A 27,830-nucleotide genomic window follows, 5' to 3' on the forward strand; every position below is an offset into this window, starting at 1 on the left:
AGGAGACCAGGAAGAGACGTGGTGAGGGGCATGAGGACTGTGGAGAGCACCAGAAGTTCCAGTGGGGAGCCACATTTACACTCCTTGTGGATTGTGGGCAGAGGGACAGCCAAGCACAGCTGCCCTCCCTCCTCACCATCCTCCACCTCCCAGGTCTGCCCAGCCTGTGCCCAGCCTGTGGGGAAAGCTTCAGAGCTGGAACCCCGGGCTTCCCTGTTTACAGTCAACCTGGGGGAGGAGCGGGGAGGGCGTGGGAGGAGAGGGAAGGAAGGGGCGGTGGCCGCAGGTGCAGGCTGGCAGTTCACTCCAGCTCAGTGGGGCCTGAAGTCGTAGAGCTGCCACCAGCCTACTCAGGCACTGACTCCCAGGCCACCACACACCATGGCTATGAAAGTAGACAGCAGGTCCAGCGGGCTCCCCAACAGTGACTGCGACCTGGGCACAGCCAGGGAACATATCCAGGCGGTCACCCGAAACTACGTCACCCACCCCCGCGTCAGTGAGTATGAGCCCTTAGTGGGTGAGGCTGGGGTGGGGAGCTGCTGAGACTCCAGCAGAAAAAGTCTTCTTGCCTCAGAAAAAGAAGAGGACTGATACCAGGGGATAGCAAGAGGCCCTCGGTTCAGTGGGAACCGCTCTGTGAGGGCAGCCTGCACGGAGTCATCTCTGCAGGTGGAGGAGGGATGGAGTGCCCAGCCCAGGCCGACCCAGAGGAGAGGACTGGGGGGAGGGGTTAGTTGTCATCATTGATCCTGCCTAAGACCCTAAGCCCCGAGAGAGAGAGCTCCAAATGCCCCCGAGAGAGTGCGCGCCCGTCTGTGCGCATGCGCACACTTCTATGTAAGGCGTGTGCCCCAGAACCCTCAGCAGGAGGAAGTGTATGATGAAGTATAGTGGGGCTGACATGTGTGTCAATGTATGTGAGTGTTCTCAATATAAGGTGATAGTGTCCCTGTGTCCCGAGAGTCAAGGGCTACGTGTTGTATGTGCCTTCTATGAGAGATGTGGGCCTGGAGGGGTGTGCACCCACTTTCTCTTGGAGGGGAAGAATCCTGTGAGTGCGAATGTATGCAAGTGTGCTTGTTAGGGTGCGGGTAGGTATGTCTGCATGTGCTTCGATGCAATGTGTATGTTCAAGGGGACAGCACAGGACAATGTCACGTATCTGAGTGTGGCAGTTTTTATGTGTGTACACAGGGCTAAGGGTGAGTGTCAGGTGTAGGAGCTTGTAAACCGGTGCTGGGGGGGGGGTACCTTTGTAACTTTCACGGAGGCAGCCCTGTGTGGCTAACTTCTGTGCTGGTTCTGTAGGGGTAGGACAAGTCCAGATGTCTGGGGAGGAGAACCTGTAAAGGTCCAGAGGACCAAAGGGAAACCCCCTCACAATTTCCTTCTCCAAGGTCACCCTCCCAGGCCTGGCAGTTCTCAGACAGCACGTGCAGCTCACTGGAGTAAACCAGCCTGGCCCGCCCCTGTTAAAGCCTAGCCAGAGGTTCCTAACAGGGCGTGTGGGGTGAGTGAGAGGAAGAAAATCTGACACAGGAAACTCTTCTCCCTCCCTCCTCCTCCTCTACAGCCATCCAGTCTAATGGAGGAGGTGGGGGGAACTTGAAAGGGCAACAAGAGCTGAGCACAGAGTAAGCAGGGTGGGGGGGTTGCAGTCAGCAAAGCCCCCAAGGTGTGAGGCTCCTGCTGAGGCCTGAGACAGGTGCTGAGGGTGGAACAAATTCCAGTAAAGGAGAAATGACAGTTCAGTGAGTTCAGTCTTCTTAAGGAGGCCCCACAGGCTCTGCCCTGTAGAGGTTCCGGGGGTAGATTCTCCCTAGGCCAAAGTTGTGGTCACCAAAGCTAAGAAACACACAGTGATTCAGTTCACACTGGGTCCAGAGCTGGGAACTCCTTCCCATGAGATGACCTGCCACCCCTGCGATCACCTGTCCCACACCTGAGGGCACAGGAGAGCTGCCATGCTGGGCAGGGTGTGGGGTCTGGACCCACAAACCCTGCTTTCCCTCTGAAACTTGCCCTTGTGAGTCCTGAAGATAAATGTCACCCTGCCTGACTCCTCCTCCAGGCAGGATTGCCCAGCCAGGAGCAGCCTCAAGCCAGTTTCCTCCTAACCAGTTCTTTATTTACAATCAACATCCTGGAGGTTCTGACCCAGGATGGGACCTAGGGGTGTCAGTGCCTCCATATTTATAGGCCTCCTGCAACAGTAGCTCCCACCCAGGCAAATGTGTTTATACCCCACAGTTAAAAACCAGAGCAAGTTCAGTGCAGGGAGCCCTCCTGGCTCTGCTCTGGCCATTGACTTCACTTTGCTGCAAACTGAGCATGCTCACAGGATGCACCCAGGATCAACCCCAGACACCTTCCCCAGCCATCCAGACACCTTCCTACCCAGCAGCATCCCAGCACTCCTCAGCGTGCTTCTGCACCTGCAGTGTCTCCTGCTCCTGTCTGTTCTCCTTGGGTGACTAGGGGGTGCTCCTCCCTGCGGCATGTGGACAGGCACAGGACCAGATAGGATCTGGAGACCCCTGGCAGGTTGGAGGCAGGGTTGCTCACCCCTCTGCTTGCCTCCCCAGCCTGATCTTCTACCCTGGGACTCTAAGCACTCTCTCAGCCCTGAGACCGAGCCTAGAAAGAGGCTGGACTCAGAGGGCCAGGGAGGTGCAGCTTGAGAAGCCCTTTCCTTCCCAGAGGAGATGGACTCCTCACAACTGATTTCAGTACAGAGACTACAGGAAAGAATTGGCCAGAAAGGAGGAGCTAGGTAGAGTCTAGATGGGGAGTAAAACCAGCAGTATCCACCTTGGGAAAGAAGGGTCTCTTTGCTCCACAGCATTCGACTTGTTCCCCAAGAACCTTGGCTTCATTGGGGAGGAGGTGGCATGGAGCTTCACCTGGGCACTGGGGCAGAAGAGGCTAGGCTGGCACAGGGGGCCAGTCTAGGCAAAGTTTTGAAAGGTTAGCAGCCTGGTTGGAGGGATGGAGCCTAATCAGGCCCTCCAGGGGCTTGAGCACCAAGCCGCTGGCTTTGCCTCCCTGCCTCAGTTTCCTTGGCAGAAAGGGGAGAAAGTTACATCGAGAGTCCCAACCAACAGGTTCCTGGGCTGATTCTAAGAACCCCCAGCTTCCAGCCTCTGCCCCCCTCCCCTAATCCTTCCAGCTGGGATCAGGGAGGAGGTGCAGGACCTGCTGCCCCAGGCTTGCCCCCACCCTGGCCTCACGCATGGGTGCCCGCCTCAGCCCTCTCCGGGGACGCTGCAGGTGTGGCTGGGCCAGCGCTAATTAGTGTGCCGGTCAGGATCCCTGCTGGGCCTTTGACGGGGAAGGCGGTAGGGAGGTGGGGGTAGGGAGCCGCTCCTCCAGCCTGCAGTCCAAAGTGCAGCCCGAAGTGTCAGCTAGGACAATGGAGAGGGTGGGCAGAGCAGCTGGAGGGAGTGTCTGCACAGTCTGGAAGGCCCATTGAGGGAGTGCCCCTCAGGTCATCTGAACCGGCCCTCTGCCGGCAACTCTGCAGCCCCCTTCCCTCTCCAGGGTCAAGGGGGACATCCCAGGGTGGTGTAGTGGCCATAATCCCCGAGGGCCACAAGATACTGCCTGAACTGTGGCGAAACCAGCTGAGTTTCTGGGTCTCAGTTTGCCTTCCTCGAAATGGACATAACCAGAGTATATACAAACAAGAGGCGTATACAAACAAGAGGCCTGTCACTCAGCTACCATTCTGTCTGTCTCAGGAGAGACACAGCCCCTGTAGGGGCCAGTCTGCAGTGCTATGGGTCTTCAGAAGGAGAGACCCCGTGAGCTGCAGTAGGTGGTTTTGGGCAAGACCTTGAAGGGTGTGAACAGCCCAGTGTGGAACCGAAATGGCATGTGAATGGGTTTTCTAAGACTCCACGGAGCTGTGTCTCCATCCAGCCTCCCTAGGAATCCCACCTAGAACCAGGTGTTGTGGCTGCTGAAGCCTGGGAAGATGACCTGTAGGTGAAGCTGGTGTGCTAAGATGGGGGACTCAGAGACCTCATGCTGTCCCCATGTGACCTGGCATGATCTCCCACCCTAACTCCCAGAATAGAGTTGAGAAGTTGGCCTCCCAGAGGGTCCCTGCAGGCAGGCACTTAGCAGCAGCCCAGGCTCCTTCCAGAGACCCTCCCCTTAGGGAGGAGTGTGGATCCTCTAATCCCACATCCTCTACCACCATTGTCCCCTACCTCCCCTTCCAGGTTAACGGGGATTTCATGTGACAGAGGCTGTGAAGTAGGGGAGCCAGCTGTGAATGAAAGGAGGAAGTTGAAAGACCTGTCTCCTGAAGCCTTGGAATTGGAAATGATTCCCTGTGGCTTTCTGGCCCTGGGGACCCTGCCCTGCCCCCATGCCTCCCTTGCTCCAGGCCCACCCACCCTGTGTCTTCTTACCCCAGGTCTGCAGTTTTCTTCCCCTCCCTCAGCCCTGTGGCACGTCTAGTATTTACTCTATAAAACCCGGCAAAGCGCTGGCTTGTTCTGGACTTATAAACTTACTGGCCTGTCCCCACGCCCCTGCCCATCCCCGCCTGACCCAATTCATTTCCTCCTTCTGCTTCCACGTCCTGCCTCTGTTCCACTCTTTATGGTCCTAACAACCCTGGCAATTTAATCAAAATACCACACGAGCAAGAGTGTGTGTGGATGGCTGCATGGTGGCTTTTTTTCCCTAATGTGGAGGGAGATGCCCCCACCTAGGAACCCTACCCTCCCTCTTTGGGGGGGGTCTCTTTATGCCTACACACCCCCTTAGCACCCCCTTTTTTTTTTTTTTTTGAAATCTCTTCCATCTCCATCTTCACAGGAAGTAGACTGGAGCTAAAGGTACAGTCCCTCAGGATGGGCAATAGGACCCTCCTTTGGTCCAGGGGGCTGGGAAGGTAGGGAAGGTCACATGTTGGTTCTCATGTGGGACATGTGAGGAAAAGCTAATGGAACCATAATTCATCCAACAAATATTTCACAAGTGTCTGCCGTATACCTGGTGCTTTCCTGAGAGGTGGGATACAGCAGTGAGCGCTGCAGAGGATGTTCCTGCTCTCTGGGAGTTGACACGTCCCTGAGCCCAGATGCAAGCCTCTGCAGGCCACTGCACTGCCTGTGTTCCCCCAAATCACCAAGTAAGGGATTCTTTCTCACGTCTGAGCTGCTCACCCCTGGCATATGTGCCCTTTCCCTAACTTCTGGGGCTGGGTGGATAGCTCCATTTGACCTGAGGGCTCAGCTCAAAAGGCCCATCCTGCAAAGCCCTGACCACTAGATCTGGCCGCCTGGCCATCTCACATACCCATCCTGTTCTTGCCCTTCTTAGCACCTACTGCAGTTGGTAATTGTGTTACATTCTCTCTGTCCCTTCTTTTAGATTGTAGGCTCCACAGCTGGCCTCGTACATCCAATAGGTGCCATAGAAATGCTTGGAGAGAGGGAGGGATTAGGGAAGAAGGAAGCAGATCACCTAGGGAAAGGGAAGTAGGAAGCGCCAAGCAGTGAAGTCTCCAGGAGGGAAGAGTGTGTTGGCCAAAGAATCTGAGAAGCAACCCAGAGGTGGACCAAGGGGGCGGGGAAGAGGAGCATGCATGCAGCCTCTCATGGAATGTGCTGGATCACTTTGAATGCAGGATCTAGAGGCCTAGGAGAAGCCTAGAGAGAAGTCAGCCCTGGAATCCAGAGTAGAGAGGCTTGAGAGGCAGGGAAGGGGGAAGAACCATTGGATCACTGGAGGCCATGCTTGTATGAGCAGAAGCTGGAGAAGGATTGGGGCTGAGGGTGGGAGATACCAGAGCTTGTTTGAAGGAAAGACTGTCGGGTGCCGGTGGTGGCAGGGTGGCACTAGCCCTGCACCGCAGAATTTGTTGTCTCCAGGGCCTGGTGCGGGGGAGAGACCTGCCTAGGATGGAGGGTGGGCACTCCTTCGTGGGAAGAAGTGAGGGCAGCCAGATGCAGTGGGTCTCTAGGCAGGTCTGAGGACAGGGAGCAAAAGGGTGCTGCCCTGGGCCAGCCAAAGCCTGGGCAGATAACTTTCCTTCTCGCACTCTTCTTGAGACTGGAGTTTTGCAAACAGTGCTGACATTGGAGGATCTATGTAGAGATCTGTACAAGCCTTGCCTTGCCCCATGGGTGGGTCTCCTGGTCTACACCCTGGTGAAAGGAGCTTTCAGACAAAAATAAGGGATTTGATTCAGAAGCCCAGAATGGGGAGGGAGTAGGTGATGGGCTATTGGGTTCTCTCGGGCACTAGGTGGGTTGGGGCCACCTAGTTTGCCCAGGAGCATGTCTGTAAGAGGGCTGTGTGAACCAGGGCTGACAGGAAGCACAAGGGGTTGGGGGGAGTTCAGCCCTGGCTCTGCCTCAAACCTGCTTTGCGACTCTGGGCCTTCCTTCTGGACTCCATTTTCCTCTGAGGTCTGCAGTCTGTGAGGGACCCAGCACCCCACCCATCTTGCCAAGCCAAGTTCTCCGTCTCAAGTTGAATCATTGGTGCCACACAAGAATCCCAGGGTAGGACCGAGGTACCCCTTTGCCTTGGGCAGGACTGTCCCAAAGTCCCTGGGCTAGCCCCTGGCAGAACCAAAGCTTTTGCTAACCTGGCACTGGAGTTGGGAAGTATTTCCTGATGTCTAACAGAACACCACCTTCTAAGCTAAGCCCATTCCCCCTCTATGGTCCTGTGCAGCTGCTAGGTCTGGGGGCATTTCTCTTCTTCTTCCCCCTACCCCTCTGAGCACCCAGCGAGCCAGGGGAGTCCAGCAGCCTCCCTGGCAGGGCCTCCCCAGGGCCTGTGAGAGCAGGGGCTCTGTTCTGTTTCTCTCAACAAAGCTTCTCCCCCCCACCCCCCACAGTGCTCAATCAGTGTGGGGTGAACAGAAGGAAATGTGGCCTGGTGAAGGGCAGAGGAGGGCACTTCTCAACCACAGCTGGGGGCCAGAAGCCTTTGGAAAATGTTGTGAGTCAGAGAGGAGGGAGCGGGTGAGGTGGGGGTTGAGGCCAGAGGGGAAGCCCATCAGGGAGGATAAGGGTCTCCTCCCCAGGACCAGGGAAGACTCTGAGGCCTCTGCCCTCCCCCAGCCTCCTGCAGGTGTCCGAGGCAGCAGAGGCCCTGCGGGCAGGGGCATGACCCTTACAGCAATGGTGGCTGGCCCTGTCACAGCTAATGACCCTGATGGCCCAGGCTGGGGAGGAGGTGGGGGGTGTTTAGACGGAGGGAAGGCGAGGATTCTTCTCTCTCTCTCTCTCTCTGTGTGTGTGTGTGTGTGTGTGTGTGTGTGTCCTGTGTCGTGGAGGCCAAGCATGTGTTAGGGGGTGTTTGGAGGTAAGAGCCTTACCACCCTGCCTTTCCCCCAGCCTACAGGACGGTGTGCAGCGTCAATGGGCCCCTGGTAGTGCTGGACCAGGTCAAGGTAAGGTTCTTCTGCCTCTTCCCTGGCCCCACGGCCATACCTCAGGGTTCCCTTCTCCCTTACTGGATATCTTCTAAATTGCCCTTCCCCTGGATGACCTGTCATCCACGTCTGCACTCTCCTTCCCTACTTGTGTTCCCAGGCAACTAAAGTTTTTCATCCCTGCCCTGTCAGTGGAGATTGTAAAAAGCACAAATACCTCTCAGAGGCCGGGCTCCATGGGCCTTGGGAAACCTGGTTCTACCACTGATGGGCTGGCAGCCCCGCGGCCTGCTGAGCCTCATTTCTGCATCTGTAGAACAGTGGTGCCAGACTCAAAGACAGGACTCTCCCCACCTGAGACTTCCATGGGGAAGAGCAGGATTTGCCCGTCAACTCCTCCTACCATTTCTCAGGAGCTTGATGGCTTCCAAAGTCCTTTGAACAATTGCAGTGTCAGAATCAGCCTTGTGGGTTGGGAGTGAAGTGGGACCCACAGGAGGCAAATGAGATGTAAGTAAGCTCTTTTGCATCTCCTGGGAAACTAAGAACTGGCAGACACTGAGTTGCCTTGTTGGAGACTGTTGAGTGTTAAAAGAGTCCTGCAGAGATTCAAGATCACTCTGCTGTCCTCACTGTACTAGCCAGTTCTAGTTCTCCAGCCTCCCACCCATTCTGAGCTGAACAAACTAGAAACCCCGGGTGCACCCTTGACCCCTTCTGTCCTGAACAGCACCCATCCAGGCATTGGGTCATGATCTGGTCACATGTTTCCTCCCTGCCGGGCGGGGGGCAGGGGACCCAGTTCCCTCCTATTGGATATGCATTAATCCTTAACTCCAGGAGCCCAACAGAACACTTGTACCAAGGACATAGTAGTGTTAAGCATATGTTTGTTTAAAGGAAAGGTGAGTAAATTAATGAGATGAACAAATGAATGAGTGTTAGCATGACTAGATAAAGACCTGTTAAAACCAGAGCCACTTATATTAATTAAATCAGAACCACTCAAATAACGATTCTAGAGATGTATGTTGCTGTTTGATCTATTGTAGAAGGGATGCCCTGGGAGGAAGTATGACGAGGTAGTTAAGTGTATGTACACTGGGGTCAGGGCTTGGAAGAGTCAGACTTTGTAAGTTTTGGGTTTTATCATTTTAAATATTTTTATTATTTAAATTGTGCACAATACCACAATTTGGTTTTTATAACCAAACTTCTGTAATAACAATAATAATTTTAAAAAACAAAGATAATTCTGGTTTTTTGTTGATGTTGTTGTTGAAAAAAATAACATTGATTTGTTTTCCTTCCTTCCTCCCCCCCCCCCCCCCCCCCCCGCCCTTTCTTTCTCTAAAGTACTGGGGATTGAACTCAAGGGTGCTCTACCACTGAGCCACATCTCCAATTCTTTTTAAAAATTTTATTTTGAGACAAGGTCTCACTAAGTTGCCCAGGCTGGTCCCAAATTTGCAATTCTCTTGCCTCAGTCTTCCTAGAAGCTGGGATTACAGGTGTACACCCTTGATTTGCATTTTTTACTTTTATTTTTATTTTGATACTGAGATTAAACCCAGGGGCATTTAACCACTGAGCCACATCCCCAGCCCTTTTTAAATTTTGAAGACAGGATTTTGCTAAATTGCTGAGTCTGGCTTTGAACTTACAATCCTCCTGCCTCACCCTCCCCAGCCACTGGGATTATAAACGTGCCCTACCATACTGACTTTTGCTTTGCTTTTTTTTTTTTAATAATTGGCATATAATTCTTGTACTTATTTTTGAGGTACACTATTATAATTCAATATATATATATACACAATGTACAATAATCAGATCAGCATAATTAGCACTTCCATCTCCTCAAACATTACTGTTCAATTTATTGAGAACCTTCAAACTCTTCTTCTCTAGCTTTTCTGAAATGTGCTAATTAAGACTTCTCATGTTTGATCCCAGCTTAATTCCACTCTTTTCTACCAATTCCTTATGAATCCTGGAGCCACAGCTTTAGCACCAACTTGGAAATACAGATTCTTGAGCTCTACCTCAGACTGACAGGGTCAGAGTCTTTGGGGTGGAGTCCCAAGTTTGCTCTCACAAACCCTCCAGGTTTGAGAACTATCTATCCAGGACTGTAAATTCCTGTTCCCTCATCTATTAAATAATGACAGTGAGGAGTAAATCAGAAAAATTATCCTCCCTGAGAACAGTCAGCAATAGCTCTTCCTGTTAGCAATGCTAATAAGCCTGATCAAACAGTTGTGCGATCCCCTGTCCCCCACCCCATCCCACCACACTCTCCTGCCACAGTCTTGGTCTATAGGGAACCCAGAAAAGTACAGAGACTCAGCACCTAGCAGACGTCCATTTCTCAATTCCCCCCTACTAGGAAACCAGAGCTAGATCCCCAGACGTATGGCTTTGTGATTACTGGATGCATCTGTAACTCTGACAGAGCAAACTAACTAGGTGGTGCATGTACCTGGAAAGCCTTCAGCTAATAAGAGAGAGGACAAGAATCGGTAGTTTACAGTCTCCTAAGTCCTGGAGAAAGGGAAGGCATCCTATGCACTGCTCCCGCTGCCGGCCCCTCTTTCTTTTACAGCCTGACTTGGGCAAAATTCCACTATTCTGTCTCTACAGCGCCACCTACTGCCTATATCGACACACAATCAATTACTCTTGTTTTCCATTCTTTACAAATGGAAAAACAGGTTGGGGAAGAATCCGACTAGATCAGAGGCTCTTAGCCCAGGAAATAAGACACCTAAAATTGTATGTAAACAATTGAAGGTATATTGGCATGTGCCGATGTGTTTTTCTGGAGGGAGTTTCTACTATTTTCATTTGATTTCCCAGAGTTTGTTAACTAGAAAAGGCTTAGTCTCTGATTTGAAGATTGTAAAACTGACCCTCCTAGATCATGAAGCATCCACGTTCCCAGCCCTGATCTCACAAAAGCACACTCACACACACCCATATTCACACTCTCAATAGTTCGTTCACACACTCGAATACTAACACACATTCACACTCTCAAACCCACACACCAGTCACTGCAAGCATTGAGGAAGTATCTGGATATCTGACATCCACCTGCTTGGAGCTATTCTAGAGATTCACGAAGGCAGTGGTTCTCATACTTGAACATACATTAGACTCCCCTGCAGGGCTTGCTCATAGACAGGTTCTGGGCTCCACACAAAGTTCTGATGCAGTAGATCTGTATCGGGGCCCAAGAATTCGCATTTCTAACAAGTTCCCAGATGATGTTCATGCTGCTGCTCTGGAGACCACAACTTAAGAGCAACTGCTCTGGAGAATCTCCCAACTCTTCTGTTCTGGGGTTCAAATCCATCCTTCCTTGACACTTGGAGTAAACACTCACCTGATCCACCAAACTTGATCCCAGACATCTTTATCTACTTTCAAAAGATTGCAACAGCCCCGAAGCCCATTTCCAGAGAGGAGGTCCCACGTTGTCCTTGCCATTGTTGACAGGAGGGGCCTTGGAGGACAGAACTCCCTTGCAGGAATCCTAGTAGACTAGTTTCAGAACTTCCCAGTCTTCGACATGTACATAGCAGCAATAAGGGGCATGGCCCCTTGCTGATTAAGGACTCAGTTGAATCTCCAGCAAAGGGGATGGGTCGCACTGAATTATCCCCACTCCCTGAAATCCTCTTAGAAGTCAACAGTGAGAGTTGATAGGATCAGGCTTGCTCAATATGCAGCTGGGAAATAGGGTTCCTTGGTGTATAAGCTGCTGCACCCTGCAGTTCTCCCCTGCACCCTCCATTCTAACTAGTTATGAGATCCTCGCCCTCCTTAACAAACACTCCCTGCCCACCACACAGGGTTTGGTATTCTCCTCCTAAAGGTTTCCAGTGTATATTCCTCATACCAGACATGTCCTTGTCCGGCCATGATCTTTGATATTTAAAGTTCTCTTCTCTGATCTCATCCTTCAGGGACACACAATTCACAACTATCCCCTCCACTTTCCTATTCCCCACTCCCTCTCACTCTCATAAACCCGCATAAAAAACTATCAATTTTTTATTACCCCCCCCCCCACTTTATTGGGCCTGTTGGCTGAATTTGGACCCATTCTGACCTGTCCTCTAACCAATAATTTTTCCCTGAAGTCAACAACCCACCATCACCACCAATGATGTGACAAATAAGGACGCCCGTGGCCACTTCTGGGAAATGGCCAGGCACAGGGCCTACACCCAGTGCAAGGGAAAAGAAGTCAGGGCTTGAACTTCGGAACTCATTTACCAGTCTCTTGCTGCCCTTGCTCTTGGGCTCCCTCTTGTGGCTGAGAACCCAAGACGGCTGAGTACCAGGGGCTCTTACCACAGGGATTATTCTCTTAGGGTGGGTCTTCCCTCCAGGGATCCCACTCTATGGGTTAGGGAAAGAACAACATTGCCAGGGTTCAATCACTGATACCAAAAAAGAGAAAAAATAGATAAAAATTTGTATTGTTTGCTCACAGCTTCTGAATTTCTTATTAAAGATGCCTCTCATCTGTCTTTGAATTATTCAGGAAGAAAGTTTCTTGTAAATATTTAAAATATGTTTTGTCTTTATATTTAAATTTTGTTTATGTATCTGCATTTATGATGAGGTGGTATTCTAAATAGATACCTAGTTATGTAATTTCCCTCCGTGAATAAATATACCACATTTATTCTATCATAGTCCTGGAAAACCTGAGATCTGTTTCTGGACTCTCTAGCCCATTATCTGACTCACATTAATTCACTGTTTGTCTTCAGCAGATTTATAGCAAGTGTTTTTTTTTTAAATAACAGGTTTTAATATCTGGTAAGGCAAATCCTCTATCTCTGATCTTTTCCATAACTATTTTTGGCTCTTCTTAAACATTTGCATAAACTTTAAGATCATTTTATCAAATTCCAAAAGAAACAATAATCCACTGGGGATGGCTTTAATTTATATGCTTTTAAAAGAATTAATATCTTTATGACAGCAAGTCATTGTTATGTTCTTCAATAAACTTTTGTGGGGGTTTTTTTGTATTTTTTACATTTATTACCAGATATTTTATGTGTTTTCACTTTAGTGCAGATGGGATGTTTTCCTCTACTGCCTCTTCTCACTGATTATGATTGGAATAGAAAAAAAGATTGATTTTTATACATTTATTGCGTTTGCAACCAAGTTCTCTTATGGGTCCTAGTAATTGTGTGTATGTGTGTGTTTTAATTAGAGCCTCTTGGGTTTTTCTAGATTTGCAATATCATCTGCAAATAAGGGAGTTTTATCTCGTTTTACATAAGCATACTTTCTTGGGGGGAGGGTACCAGGGATTGGACTCAGGGGCACTTGACCATTGACCTATTTTGTATTATCTTTAGGGTCTCACAGAGTTGCTTAGTGCCTCACTTTTGCTGAGGCTGGCTTTGAACTTTCCATCCTCCTGCCTCAGCCTCCTGAGCCACTGGGATTACAGATGTGCACCACTGCACCCAGCATAAGCATACTTTTATATATATATATGGTGTAAGATGGATACGATACCTTTATTTAACTTATTTATTTTATGTAGTGCTGAGGATCGAACCCAGGGCTTCACACAAGCGAGGCAAGCACTCTACCACTGAGCCACAACCCCAGCCCCATGAGCATACTTTTATTTTGAAACAATTTTAGTTTTATGCAAAAATAAAAATAGTACATCCATATATTCAATTATTAAAATTTTAATCAATTTTCTCTGTGTGTCTATGAAAATGTGTGTGTACATAGTTTTTTCTTGAATTTTAACTTTTTGAGATGGAGGAGGGTCTCACTAAGTTGCCCAGCTGGCTTCAGACTTGAGACCCTCCTGCCTCAGTCTCCAGAGTAGCTGGGTTTACAGGTGCACCATAGTGCCTGGCTTTTTTGAATCTCTTGAGGGTAAATTATGCCCTAATACAATGTGTGTATTTCCAAAGAATAAAGCTATCCTCTTGTATAACCATAATTGTAGTTATCAGCTTCAAAATTTTACACTGATATAATACTTTAATTTATTATCCATAATCCAATTTATCAGCTGACCTAATAAGGTCTTCTATAAATTTTTTCCCCTCTAGTATGAGATCCAGCCTAGGGTCATGTATTGCATTTAAGCATCGTGTCTGTTTAGCTTTCTACAGTCTGGATCATTTCCACAGCCTTTCTTTAACATTTTTAAAGAATACAGCCCCATCTCTCCACTACCCTTAAAAAAAATAGAACATTCTCCATTAATTTTCATTGTTATATTTAAATTTTTTGTCTCATTGAGTAAAATAAGATTTCTAAAAAAAAAAAAGTACCAGGTAACAACAGTGACATGGTTATGATTTTTATTGGAAATAAAAATAGCTTCAGCATTTCATAAGGATGTTGAGGTTGGTTTTCATAGTGTTCAAGTCGTTGCCTCTCATTCCTGTTTTACATAAAGTTATACAAGAAACAGCTGTCTTGGAATTGTATCAAAAGAGTTTCTGTTCCTGTTTACAAAATCCCAATTCGTTTTCCTTTATTTACTTATTTGGTACTGGGAATTGAACTCAGAAATGCTCTATCACTGAGCTCCATCCTCAGACCTTTTTATTTTTTGAGACAGGGTCTTGCTAGGTTGTTGAAGCTGGCCTCAAACTTGTGATCCTCCTGCCTTAGCCTCCCAAGTCACTGGGATTACAGGTGTGAGCTACCATGCTTCTTCAGGGTTTTTCTTTTAATTTTTGTAGACAATTCCTACTATGAATTACGTTGTCAATTGTTGACAAATGCACTGATGATGATGTTCTAGCCTTGCATTCTTGGAATAAACCCAGTTTGTTCATGCTGGTTTATTTATTTGATACACTGTATGATTGGTCTAATAGTTTAATTAGTATTTCTGCATCCATGTTAATTAGAGAAATTGGTCAATGATTCTCTTTTGGTACTATCTTCATTGGATTCTCATGTCACAGAGCTTCCCATTAGATAGTTCTGTTTCCTTCTAATCATCGTTCATTTTTTTTTTCCTGTTCTTGCTTTGGTTCTATTCTTCTTGGCCATTGCTCCAGCCCAGTACTGGGTGGAAGGATAACAGCAGGTGTTCTTGTTTTGCTTCTCGTTTTAGTGGGAATGCTCTATCCATCAAATCACTGAGTAGCTATTTCCTATAAGGTTTTCAAACAATATTCATTTGGGGATTAAGAAAATTCCCTTTTATTCCCTGTTTTCAAACAGTTATTTTGTTCTTTGCTTTTTGTTTGTAATTATTAAACTTTTCATTTATAATTATTAAAAATTTGACAGTTTTTAAACTTTTTCCAAAATGTTCTCAATAATCATAGTTTTTCATCTTTTAATCCATTAGTAAGATGAACTACATTAATAGATTTTCTAATATTAGACTAACCTTGAATTCTGGAATAATCCTAATTTGTTATCTGTTTGTGTATGTGTGTGGGTGTTCGTTTTTTGTTTGTTTGTTTGTTTGTTTGTTTTTTTTGGAAGAGGTACCAGGGATTGAACTCAGGGGCACTCAACCACTGAGCCACATCCCCAGCCCTTTTTTGTATTTTATTTAGAGACAGGGTCTCAGTGAATTGCTTAGTGTCTTTCCATTGCTGAGGCTGACTTTGAACTCTCCATCCTCCTGCCTCAGCCTCCTGAGCCTCTGGGATTACAGGCGTGCACCACCATACTCAGCTCATTTTTTAAAAAAAATATTATTATTTTGGTTTGTAATTTGGTCTTTTTTTGTACACTGCTGGGCTTGGTTTGATAATATTTAGTTTCAGATTTGGGAATCCATATTCATGAATGAGATTGCCTACAATTTTCTTATAATTATTTTATTTTGGTATCAAGATTATGCTTGCCTCTAACAATGAATACAGTGCTTTTTCTTCCAGGCTTTCGAAGGGCTTTAGCAAATTTGAAGTTATTTTTCTCTGTTATAATTCACTGGTATAACCATCTGAGACAGGTGCTTTTTTCATAGGAACACTTTAAACTATTTATTCAATATTTTAAAAATTATAGGATCAAATTTGATGCCAGCCTCAGCATCTTAGACCCTAGGAACTTAGTGAGATCCTGTATCAAAATAAAAAGAGCTGGAGATGGAGATCAGTGGTAGAACACCACTGGATTCAATCCCCAGTACCCCACCCCACACACACCTAGCATGACCGCATAATGATCATTTTATGTGGTACTGGGGATTGAACCCAGGTACTCTATCACTGAGCTCCAGCCCTTTTTATTTTGTTTTGAGACAGGCTCTAACCAAGTGGTCCAGGCTAGCCTTGAACTTGGGATTCTCTTGCCTCAGCCTCCTGCAGTTATAGGCATGTGCCACCCTGCCTGGCTTTTTATTCATTTTTATTTGGTTTTGATTTGAGTTGTGATCTTTTGGGACTTCACTCATTGCATCTAAATTTTTAAATATGTTACATGAAGTTTTTCAAAATTCCTTTTATTATCTCTTTAATATTATCAGCGTAGCTGGTTATAATTTTTTTTAATTCCAACATTTATTTATTTATTTATTTGTGGCTTTTCTTTTTTTCTTAATTAATTTTGGGGAGAGGGTAACTGGGTATTGAACCCAGAGGAGCTTAACCACTGAACCACATCCTCAGACCTTTTTATCTTTTTATTTTGAGACAGGGCCTCACTAAATTGCTGATACTGACCCCTTGAATTCGCTATCCTCCTGCTCAGCCTCCCTAGTTGCTGGGATTACAGGTGTGTGCCACTGCACCCTGCTCCATTAGTCAATTTTATTAGACTTTTCAAAGTACTAATTTGGCTTTCCTGTTCTTCCTTATTACATGTTTGTTTTATATTTTAATAATTTCTGCCCTTTTATTATTTCTTCTACTTCTTATGGGGTTTTAATGCTGTTTTTGTTGTTGTTTGTTTGCTTTTTGGTACTGGGGATTGAAGCCAGGGGCACTGAATCACATCTCCAGCCTTTTTTATTTTTTGTTTTGATAGAGTCTCATGAAATTCCTGAGGCTGGTCTTGAACTTAAGCTCCTCCTGCCTCAGCCTCCCTACTCACTGGATTTACAGATGTGTGCCACCACTGGCTCACGTTGCCTATTTTAGATTTCTTCAACCTTGTTTCTTTTCTAATAAAAACCCTTAAAATTTCAAATGCCTCACACGTATGCTGAAGCATAATTTTCTTTTTATATATATTTTTTTATTTGTAGATGGACATAGTATCTTCTTTTAAAGAGAGAGAGAGAGAGAGAGAGAGAGAGAGAGAATTTTAATATTTATTTTTTTAGTTTTCAGCGGACACAACATCTTTGTATGTGGTGCTGAGGATCGAACCCGGGCCGCACGCATGCCAGGCAAGCGCGCTACCGCTTGAGCCACATCCCCAGCCCCGGACATAATATCTTTATTTATTTATTTTTATGTGGTGCTGAGAATCGAACCCTGTTCCTCACATGTGCCAAGACAGGTGCTCTACCGCTGAGCCCCATAATTTTGGGGCTACAGCCCCAGCCCCATAATTTTCATTATTGTGCATTACCAAATATTCTCTAATTCTGATCAGATCCTCTATATTTAAAATGCTTTTATTTTCAAACAGATAAAGTTTTTCTATTTTTTGTTACCAATTTCTAACTTACATTGATTAGGGTCAGAGAACATGGTTCAGCTTCATGTAGTTTATAGATCACGGCATGATGATATCCTTTCCATTCTTTTTTAGATAATCTGTCACTTTGGTTTTGATTTTGCAAGGAGTAATTTAGAAAAGCACTTTAATTTCACAGAATATTAGCAAATGGTGCAGGGGTATTATCTTTCTACCATTGCTTTTCTTGGATTAAGGTTATGGTTCACTTCCTGAATTAAATCAGCCACATGGGAGGTGAGGTGGGGGTTCCTGGGACGCAGCGCTCACTCCATGTCCTCCTCTGGGCTGGAGGTGCAGATACAGGACTTGTCTCTTTTGGTTCTTGGACCCCTGTGTGAATGTGGAGGGTGTACTCCTCCAGCCAGCTTCCCTGGCCAAGCTCCTGACCCTCCCTAGACATGGGAAAGCCTGGAACCCTGTGGTCCCCAGCATATACAGAGACAGCAGAGCTTGGGGACTCCCTAGGGCAGATCTCTAACTGCCCATCTGCTGCTGTGTCCCTAAGAGACAGCCCAATGGAGTTTTAAAAATTGAGTTTCATTTACATACAATAAACTTCACTCTTTTAAAGCGAGTTCAGGTCTTTTAATATATCACATTTTATTTGTCTGGTTCATTAATTAATGGATATTTGGATTGTTTCCACTTTTTTATGAATATGAAAGAAACTACTCCCCTCCACCACCACCGTACCAGGGATTGAACCCAGGGGCGTTAACCACTTAGCCACATCCCCAGCCCTTACTGAAAAAAAAAAAAATATTTAGAGACATGGTCTGGCTGAGTTGCTTAGTGTCTTGCTAAATTGCTGAGGTTGGCTTTGAACCCACAATCCTTCTACCTTAGCCTCCTGAGCCTCTGGGATTATAGGTATGTGCCACTACACCCAGCTATGAATAAAACTTCTATGAACATTCATCTACAAGCTTTTATTTGGACATATGTTTTCATTTCTCCTGTATATACACAGGAGTGAAATTACTGGAGCCACATGATAATTCTATCTATGTTTAACTTTGTGTGTGTGTGTGTGTGTGTGTGTGTGTGTTGCTGGGGATCAAACCCAGGTCCTTGCTCATGCTGGCAAGCACTCTCCCACTGAGCTATAATCCCAGCCCTGGGTTGAACCTTTTGAAGATGTGAAGAAATCATAACTTGTTATCTGATGGTTAGGAGAAGGGAATCTGGAGTCATACCATTTATTATCTGCCTTTTTGATTTTAGCCATCCTGGTGGGTATGAAGTAGTACCTCAATGTGGTTTTGGTTTTCATCTCCCTAATGACTAAAGCTGTTGAGCATCCTAACATGTATTTATTGTCCATTTGCATATTTTCTCCTTTGATCAAATTATTTTCACTGCGTGTTCTACTTTAGATATTACTGAAATTAGCCTGATTTTTTAAATTCCTGAAGTCCTGATTCATATATGTGAATCATAATCACTGCTAGGAAAAGATGGCCCCAGGTAGATATATAGTTCCTGGAAACAGGGTCTTTTCTGGTGCCTGAGCACAGGGAAGCACTTTGCCATTGTTTCCCGTTAGTCTACAGCAGCAGAAACACTGCTTTCCAGCCGTGGGTGGTCACAATACCTGGTCACAATAGCTATTCCATTTTATTTTATATTTTTTAATTGTTGATGGACCTTTATTTTATTTATTTGTATGTGGTGCTGAGAATCGAACCCAGTGCGTCATGCATGCTAGGCAAGCGCATTACCACTGAGCCACAATCCAAGCCCCCCCACTCCATTTTATTGAGCATTTAAAGGTGCCAAGGTAACAAATTTGCAGAATATTGCCTCATTTCCTGCCCACAGCAGCCCTGTGAAGTATTACTATTATCACCCTCGTTGATAAGAAAAACTAAGGCTCATGACTCAATGACTTAAGTACTTAATGAGTTACTTAATTAGGTAACTTCCAGAAGGTTCCAAAGCTATTAAGCTTCAGAGTTTCGATTCTAACCTGGTCTTCTGACTCTGGATTCCCTTCTCCTAACCATCAGGTATACTCCCTCCTAGAGAGAATCCAGTTGTCCACTTCCCAGTCCCTCAAGTTCATTTCCATGAGTGTCTGGCCATCATAGTGCAGACAGCAGCTTGAGACTGGACCAAGGAGGGATGGGGGAGGTGGCATGGACTTTGCCCTTGTCTCACTCTTGCTCTGGGCTGCTCTCCTCCCCTGCCAGTTCGCCCAGTATGCTGAGATAGTCAACTTCACCCTCCCCGATGGGACTCAGAGGAGTGGCCAAGTGCTTGAAGTGGCTGGGACCAAGGCCATTGTACAGGTAAGTGGGCTCGGTGAGTCAACGAATGAACTGACAAAGTTCCCACACTATCTGACCAGCTGTGAAGCAGGCAAATGTCTATCTGCCTGAGAACACCCTGACCAGAGCAGAGCATTCTAGGAGGGTCTGAAGTGGGAAGCCCCAGTCTCTCCTGGTTAGAGTAACTACCTTTTGTCCCATAGGTGTTTGAAGGGACCTCCGGGATCGATTCCCAGAAGACCACCTGTGAGTTCACAGGGGACATCCTGCGGACTCCAGTGTCAGAGGACATGCTGGGTGAGGGATGGGGATGGGGCAGGGGTGGGTGCCCCTCTACCCTCCCAACCCAGCTTCTCCGACCAAACCCTTAGTGCCTGGCTTTGTCATTGCCTGTACACATATCTGCCTTCCCATGAGCTCTTGGAGGCTAGAGGTTGTATTTTCTCTGTTCTGACCTGGTCTCAGGGCCCACATACAGCAAATGTTCAGTAATGAGGAAAGCAGGACCCTGCTTGAGGTCAGGCTGAAAGAGACTGCTAAGCCCTGCATATCCCCTAACTCTCAAGATCTGCCACACCTGGCTTGGTTTTCCCCTTATCCAGCCCTGGAAGCCCCTCAACTAGAGTCATTGTGCTGGGCCAAGGCCTTGCTTTCTGGGATAAATGAGAGCTGACAGGGAGGGGGCCATGGGCAGTGGAGGTGGGGGATAGGAGGGGGGTGGTGTGAGGCTGAGAGCTGAGGCTGGCCCCAACATCCTTCTCCACCACTTGCCTACTCAGGTCGGGTTTTCAACGGCTCGGGCAAGCCCATTGACAGAGGGCCAGTGGTCATGGCGGAGGACTTTCTGGACATCAATGGTGAGTGAGTGGAGGCTTTGGATATCTTTTAGGACCCAGTCTCTGACATCTTCCCACTTCCGGCCATCATTTCTGCCACCTTGTCCTGGAAGTTCTGTCCGGACACAGGCCAGAGCCACTGACCAGCACTTTCCCAGGGCCAGGCAGATTAGGTGTGATGTGAGAGCATCAAAGGCCTCTCGTCCCCAAATCAGCCACCAAATCCAAATGCTGCCCTCAGCACTCTGTGCCCAGCCCCTATAAAACAGTGGTGCACACCTGTAATCCCTTCAGCTCGGAGGCTGAGGCAGGAGGATCACAAGTTCAGAGTCCACCTCAGCAATTTGGTGAGACTTTAAGCAACTCAGTGAGACCCTGTGGCTCAGGGGTTAAGCACCCCTGGGTTCAATCCCCCCCAAAAATTGAAATGCCATCATCATTGCATAGTGTTCCACATGTTCCCAGACCTTCCCTCTTCTGCCCTCAGTTCCCTGTCCCCAATCCTCAGAGCTAGGGCCACTGCAGCAAATCCAGCCCTCCAAGGCTGTCATATAGTTAAGTGGAGGCTTTTCCCAACTCCTGCAACCCTAACCCATCAGTTTACTGAGGGAGTCATGGAGGCCCACAGAGGATGGTAGCTTGTCTGAGGCCACACAGCAAGCCATTGGCAGAGCATAGATCATATATCTGCTCCTATAGGGGTCTCAGATTGCCCTCAGGTCCCTGCACAAGAGCCATAGGTGGTGAGGAGGGTTCTATCTCAGGCCAAGGGGTCCCCAGGCTGAGTTCTCACCACCTGCTTCTAATGCACCAGGGCAGTGCTGTCCAAGGTAGCACTGGGCCTGTGGTTGTTTAAACCTGAACCAAACCATATTTCATGTATGCAATAGCCACATGTGGCTGGGGACACACTGAGCAGCGCAGCCAGGGCACAGTTCTGTCTTCACAGAGAGCGCTGTTAAACTGCACTGTTCTAGGGCTGGGGACGTGGCTCAAGCGGTAGCGCACTTGCCTGGCATGCGTGCGGCCTGGGTTCTATCCTCAGCATCACATACAAACAAAGATGTTGTGTCCGCCGATAACTAAAAATAAATATTAAAAAAAAAAAAACTGCACTGTTCTAGAGTCTGGGCATGAGTGGGAAGGGCAAAAGCTGAAAACCCTGTTCCCTCCCAGGCCAGCCCATCAACCCCCATGACCGCATCTACCCTGAGGAGATGATTCAGACGGGCATTTCTCCCATTGACGTCATGAACAGCATTGCCCGTGGTCAGAAGATCCCCATCTTCTCAGCAGCCGGGCTCCCCCACAATGAGGTGAGGCCTGCAGAGGAAGCAGCAGCCTTGAAGACCAGTGGGCCCCAAGCAGGTCTTCAAGGCTGCCCTGAGTCAGAGCGGCCCTCACTGCTTGAAAGAGCCCACTTGTAGCTCCCAGTGTGGAAAGCCCTGCCTGGCTGAGCTCCCAGCCTCTGCCTGCTTGTCCTTGTACTAGTCTTTCCCAGATCACACCTACTTCACTGCCACCACCAGGTATGAACAGCCAGTTCTCCCAGAGTAGTTGGTGTGACAAGGTTTCTAGACATTTTCCCCCACCCTTCCTGAATTCCTGAATGTGCCTCAGTTTACCCTCAAAATGATCTGGTGATCAGACAACATAAATGCCCTCATTCTTACACACACACAAACACACACACACACACACACACACACACACACACCCTGGTTTGAGAGTTAGGATCCAATAGCCCCACATATTGAAGACCTGGGGCAACTCTGTGCCCAGATAATTCCAGCAGGCTGAGGGGGGGTCTAGGGGCTCTGAAAGGCCCAACTTCCTTCAGACAAGTGGTTCAAACCCATGCTAAGGCTGTTGCTCTTTGGAACTGTTCATTACTCTGTCTGTCCTGCTCCTCCCGACAGGCTCTCTCAGTTCTCTAGTAGTCACAGAATAGCCCCCCTCCCCAAGAAAGCTGTAGGACCCAGGGCAGAGCCTTCACCTCTCTGGGCTTGGACACTTGCTGGCAAGGCCCTGACAGGAGGACAGATTGAAAAACCTCTCCATCCATCCTCCTTAGTGGTGCCCGGGGAGGGGGGGGCAGGTGCTGGGCTCTGGCCCTGACAGCCTCCCTCCCCTCCCAACCCATTCTGCCTCAGATTGCTGCCCAGATCTGCCGCCAGGCTGGGCTGGTGAAGAAATCCAAGGCAGTGCTGGATTATGATGATGACAACTTCGCCATCGTCTTTGCAGCCATGGGGGTAAGAGAGGCGGGGCAGATTTGTCAGTTAGAAGCTGTGAACAGGCAGCCCTGGATCCATTGGTCTCTGAAACAACTTAATCTTCTGGGGGAGGCACAATCCCTCTTCTTGAGAAGCTGTCAGAGTCTGGGCCAGTCTGGTGGGAAAGGCAAGAGTGTGACTCAAGGGGTGAAGGTGGGCTCAGTGACCAGAGCAGTGTGTCCCTTCAGACATCTTGAAGGCCACAGCAGCTCTAAGATGGCCCAGAGTGGCTTGGAGAAGGAAGCCAGGGAACTCAGGGAGATAAGACAGCTCAGGAAGGGGATATCAGGGAGCCCTCAGGGGGCCCAAGGGGAGGAAAGGGAGTTGGGCAGGGCAGCTGGCCAAGAGAGGGGCAGGATGGCATTGAGCTCCTGAAGAAGTTTGAAATTCTCTGGAAGGGTATCTGATGAGGCCCTCTCAAGCCCCAGGGCCACCCCTGTGACTATGGCACCTTTACCCCCAGCAACTGTTAACCAGTCAGTTCACAGGCTTTCCTCAGAAAGGAGGGGCCAGGCGCTGTTCTCAGGCTGCAGCCCTCCCTGCTCTATGTCCAGGTGAACATGGAGACAGCCAGGTTCTTCAAGTCCGACTTTGAGCAGAATGGAAGCATGGGGAACGTCTGCCTCTTCCTGAACTTGGCCAACGACCCCACGTGAGCCCTCCCCATGTCCAGGGAGAAGACCATGTTTCCTTCTAATACTCAGGATACCAGCAGGGCTCAGGGCATTCCAGAACCACAGTCATGGGACCGAGCTAGGAAAATAACCCCTGGAGGCACAGTTGGAGAAACTGAGGCCTGGGAAGAGCTAGGGATAGCCCACCAAGAGTCCCTGGGAACCAGCTAGGACCCCACCTGCCACCTGCAGTCCCTCTGCTCTTCCCACAGCCTGCAACCAGCCACTGTCCTAAGTCAGGGCCCTTCACCCTTGAGTCACTTCCACAGTCACTACTAAAGAAATTGTCTCTCCTTTTTTTGGGGGGGGGATTGCTATTTTGAAGGTTTAGAAAATAAGACTTAAAATATTGGATCAAGTGGATTAAAAAAAATTCTCATAAGATATCCTGGGTGTTGAGGGGGGGTCCCCAAACTAAGGAACAAAAGGCTGTGATGACATTACCAAGAGGTACCCAGCATAAGGGTACTGAGAAGTGCTCCAAGTGGGAAGGGTAGGCAGTGTGTGGACCATGCACACCAGTGTGCTCAGGGACAGGAGAGGCACAATGAGTAAAGTGACAATCCTGAGGACACAAAGCAAGTGCTCTATCTAAGACACAAAGCAGGTGCCCTGGGGTGAGAAGGAGCTAGAGCAGGCACTTGTGCTCCCACCTCACCCATGGGAGATACCTCAGAGCCCTTCACCTTCAGACCACAGCAGACAAGTCTGCTGTCTTACTCACCCAACACTCACCCCTGCTTGGAGTCTCCTACCTACCCACCCTCCTGGTCTCGGCCTCCGTCTCCTCCCCTCCCGTGGATAGCAGGTGAAGGGGTGAGGACTTGGTGGCAAGTGCTCGCTCCCAGGAATATGGACCTGACCTGGGGGCTGGGGTAGGGGCTCATCTTATCCTTGCCCAGCTACTGTACACAAGCCAGCTTCCCTCTGTACCTTGTACTCAGCCCTGGGGTATGTGGGGCACAGGCCTGGGCCTTCAGGCTCTCTAAATACCAACCATGCCTGCCTCCAGGATTGAGCGGATTATCACCCCACGTCTGGCACTGACCACTGCTGAGTTCCTCGCCTACCAGTGTGAGAAGCACGTGCTGGTCATACTGACTGACATGAGTTCCTACGCGGAGGCCTTGAGAGAGGTAAGCTGACCATCAAGGGGTGTCAGAATCATCCCTGCCTTGCCCTAGGCTTGACCTCTTGGAATCAAGGGATCATCCTAAAAGTAAGAAGGGAACTCGTCAACCCAGGCCTGCCGTCCTCATGTGTGCCCCAGGGCTCAACTGCAGCCTGGCCTTTTCTCTCCCACCTTCCATTCCATTCCTCACAAAGTCACTGAAGCTTCTACCCATCTTCCTTGTTTCAGCCCCTGCCTCCTTTCTTATCCCAACATCCATGGATCTTGCAGGTCTCAGCTGCCAGAGAGGAAGTGCCTGGGCGCAGAGGTTTCCCTGGATACATGTACACAGACCTGGCCACCATTTATGAGCGAGCAGGCCGTGTGGAGGGCCGGGGTGGATCCATCACACAGATCCCCATCCTCACCATGCCCAATGATGGTAGCCTCCTCAAGCCCCCAGAGTTCCCCTTCCTCCCTTTCCCACCTGGACTCTTACAAATCCCATGCTGCTTTGCACAGATGTGCAGTAACTCTGCTCCTCCATCAGGGCTGATCCTTTCCTACACATCCATCTCTACCCCCTCACTCTCATGAGGGAAACAGAACCTGGGTGACCCCTGGGTGGGTGGAGACCACACCCCCAGCCACACTGAGACCAATGCATTTTCTTGTAGATATCACCCACCCCATCCCAGACCTGACAGGCTTCATCACAGAAGGACAGATCTATGTGGACAGACAGCTGCATAATAGACAGGTACTTGCTGCCTCCCTCCCCACTTTGACTCTCACTCCAAAAGACCTGGAAGAACAGATGTCCACTACCTCCTCTGAATGAACGAAGCTGACCCAATCAGGAGACATGCACCCAGGGAGGCCTGTGTGGGCCACAGCCTGGGTAGAATCCAGTCTACCTGGCTGTGGGAACTTGAGAAAATAATCCCTTCAGAGTCTGGGTGTACTGGGCAAGAGTGGGGAGGGCAGAGAAAAGCTGGAAACCCTGAACAGGACTTCACCAGGGATTGAACCCAGGGTCTCCTGCATGCTAGGTAAGTATCCTACCACTGAGTTATATCCCCAGCCCCAGGTCTTCTCTTCTGTGATATGGGAATAATAATACTCATTACACTGATGCATTGAGAAGCATAAAACAAGTCAGCATATGAGAAGTATCTGGCAGATAGTAGACAATAAATAAATACCAATTATTTTCCCTTTCCAGTTTTTTGCTTTGCTGAGTAAAAACACCAGGTGTCTGATACAAATAGAATGTGAATAATGGGCTTTTTATGAACTTAAGGTCACATCATCTTCCTCCCTCACCGACCTGTCTAAAACCACTTGTGTAGTCAGTCACCTGCCCTACAATATATACGACATAAGAGTGTCAGGGTGTGACCACTGACTTCTCTGTGGATGAATGAGGACGAGTCTCCTAAATAGGGGGAGATGAGACAAGCAGCTTGGGTGGGGTGGGGTGGGCTCTGCTGTCTGCCAGTCGCCTCCTCTGCTCCCCCAGATCTACCCCCCCATCAACGTGCTCCCTTCCCTGTCGCGACTGATGAAGTCCGCCATCGGGGAGGGCATGACGAGAAAGGACCACGGGGATGTCTCCAACCAGTTGGTAAGAAGGAGAGGGCCAGGGGCTGTTGGGTAATCTAGTTTCAGAAACTGGAGATTTGAGCTCCATCTGGACCGACAGGCTTTTCCCCTGGTAAAATTCCTTCGCAAAAAGGGGAATCCCAAGGGCAGCCAGGTTTGGGGCCATCGGGACTTTGGTGGGAAGTCCGCGAAGCCGCCACCGCCTCTGCTTCCTCCTCCAGTACGCCTGCTACGCCATCGGGAAGGACGTGCAGGCCATGAAGGCAGTGGTGGGGGAGGAGGCGCTCACCTCCGAGGACCTGCTGTACCTGGAATTCCTGCAGAAGTTCGAGAAGAACTTCATCAACCAGGGTGAGGCGCTTGGCGGGCGCGGAAGCAGAACCTCTCCACCCTCCTTCCGCCCCATACACACAGCCCTCACGCTCCTGCTCGGTCCCTAGGACCCTACGAGAACCGATCGGTGTTCGAGTCGCTAGACCTGGGCTGGAAACTGCTGCGCATCTTCCCCAAGGAGATGCTGAAGCGCATCCCGCAGAACGTGATCGACGAGTTCTACTCCCGCGAGGGGGCGCCGCAGGACACGGTGTCCGACACTGCGCTCTAGCCCGGACGGAGCCTGGCGCAGCTGCACTGTCCGGTTACCCCTGTCTTACGTGCCCGTGGTTGGCCACCTTTCCCCATTCGCCATCTGCCTCCCGCCATCTCCCTCTCCGACGTTCCCCCGCTGCCCGCAATACCTGAACTCACTTCCGCGTCCACCTTCAGACCCCTACAGGCTATGGGGGCTCCCCAGACTCTGTCTTCCTAGACTTCAGCACTGGGAAAGACCACAAAGGAAAGCCCATGTCCTACTATATTTTTATTTTAAATGATTTTTTTTTTTCTGTGATCGTGATGCTGCTGCTGGAGACCTAACCCAGGCCCTTGGGCATGCTAAGCAGCAGTTCTACCACTGAGCCACACCCCCAGCCCTGAATTTTTATTTTAAAAGCCCCCAAGAGAGAAGTAACAAAGATGAATTATCTTAAGTGAAAAAGATTGACAAGAAAATTTGGTAATTGTTGAAGGTGCAAGTGATGGATGCATGAAGTTCCTTATACTACTAGTCTCGCTCCTAAAAGGGGAGGGGGGGTGGATGAGGAGGAAAGGAAGGAAGGAGAGAAAGGAAAAGAACAGAGAAAGAAAAAAGCTGCATTAGTGCCTCAAGAGCTGACAATAGAATTCCTCTTGGGGGATGTATTTGTCCTTTTAAGAGGTATCTTATATGTTTGGCTTTTAATAGTTCTGCCCCAGAGAAACTGGGGAGGAATTTGGTTTGCTGCAGACAGGAAGGGAAAAGAGTCCTTAGGGAGATAGCCCGACAGACATGACAGCCCGTGCAGAAGGTTGGGAAAGACCCCTAAAATCAAGAAATTGGCGAAGAGCATCCCAAAATTCAGGATGCCTGAGGCATCCTTGGAAATGACCTACTCTTCTGTGATGTCCTATCCTCCTGTCTCTCTACCCCATCTACAAGAAAGTCATGAATAATTCTTTAAAAAGCTTTGACTGGCTGGGTGCACACGCCTGTAATCCCAGCAGCTCAGGAGACCGGGAGACCAAAACAGGAGGATCGCGAGTTCAAAGCCAGACTCAGCAAAGGCAAGGCGCTAAGTAACTCAGTGAGACCGTGTCTCTAAATAAAATACAAAAATTGGGCTGGGGATGTGGCTCAGTGGTTAAGTGTCTCTGCGTTCAATCCCTGGTACCTGCCCCGCCAAACAATAAATAAAATAAAAAGCTTTGACTGTCCACAGGGCTTAGAGTTGTTTTTATTTAACAACAACTTTATTGAGATATAATTCATACACTATACAGTTTACCCATTTATAATGGTACTACTTGACAGCATTTAGTATACCTACAGAGTTGTGCAACATTCACTACAATCAATATTTAGAACTTTTTCATTGTTTCCAAAAGAAAATTTGTACCCTGAGCCATCATC

At 48.5% G+C, this 27,830-nt stretch overlaps 1 protein-coding gene across 1 annotated transcript; it reads left to right on the top strand.

The window, feature by feature from the left end:
* The first annotated feature begins 305 nt into the window (after positions 1 to 305).
* Positions 306 to 27,634, top strand: Atp6v1b1 (ATPase H+ transporting V1 subunit B1). Its single transcript, XM_027934505.2, has 14 exons — positions 306 to 499; positions 7,371 to 7,426; positions 19,264 to 19,362; positions 19,545 to 19,638; positions 20,121 to 20,198; positions 21,354 to 21,493; positions 22,331 to 22,432; positions 23,008 to 23,105; positions 24,140 to 24,263; positions 24,530 to 24,680; positions 24,916 to 24,998; positions 25,761 to 25,865; positions 26,065 to 26,194; positions 26,284 to 27,634. The coding sequence occupies exons 1-14, from the start codon at positions 382 to 384 to the stop codon at positions 26,445 to 26,447; spliced, it is 1,542 nt and encodes a 513-aa protein (XP_027790306.1). The 5' UTR covers positions 306 to 381; the 3' UTR covers positions 26,448 to 27,634.
* Positions 27,635 to 27,830: the final 196 nt, after the last annotated feature.

Source organism: Marmota flaviventris, chromosome 14, assembly GCF_047511675.1.
Source record: "Marmota flaviventris isolate mMarFla1 chromosome 14, mMarFla1.hap1, whole genome shotgun sequence".
NCBI classification, from domain to species: domain Eukaryota; kingdom Metazoa; phylum Chordata; class Mammalia; order Rodentia; family Sciuridae; genus Marmota; species Marmota flaviventris.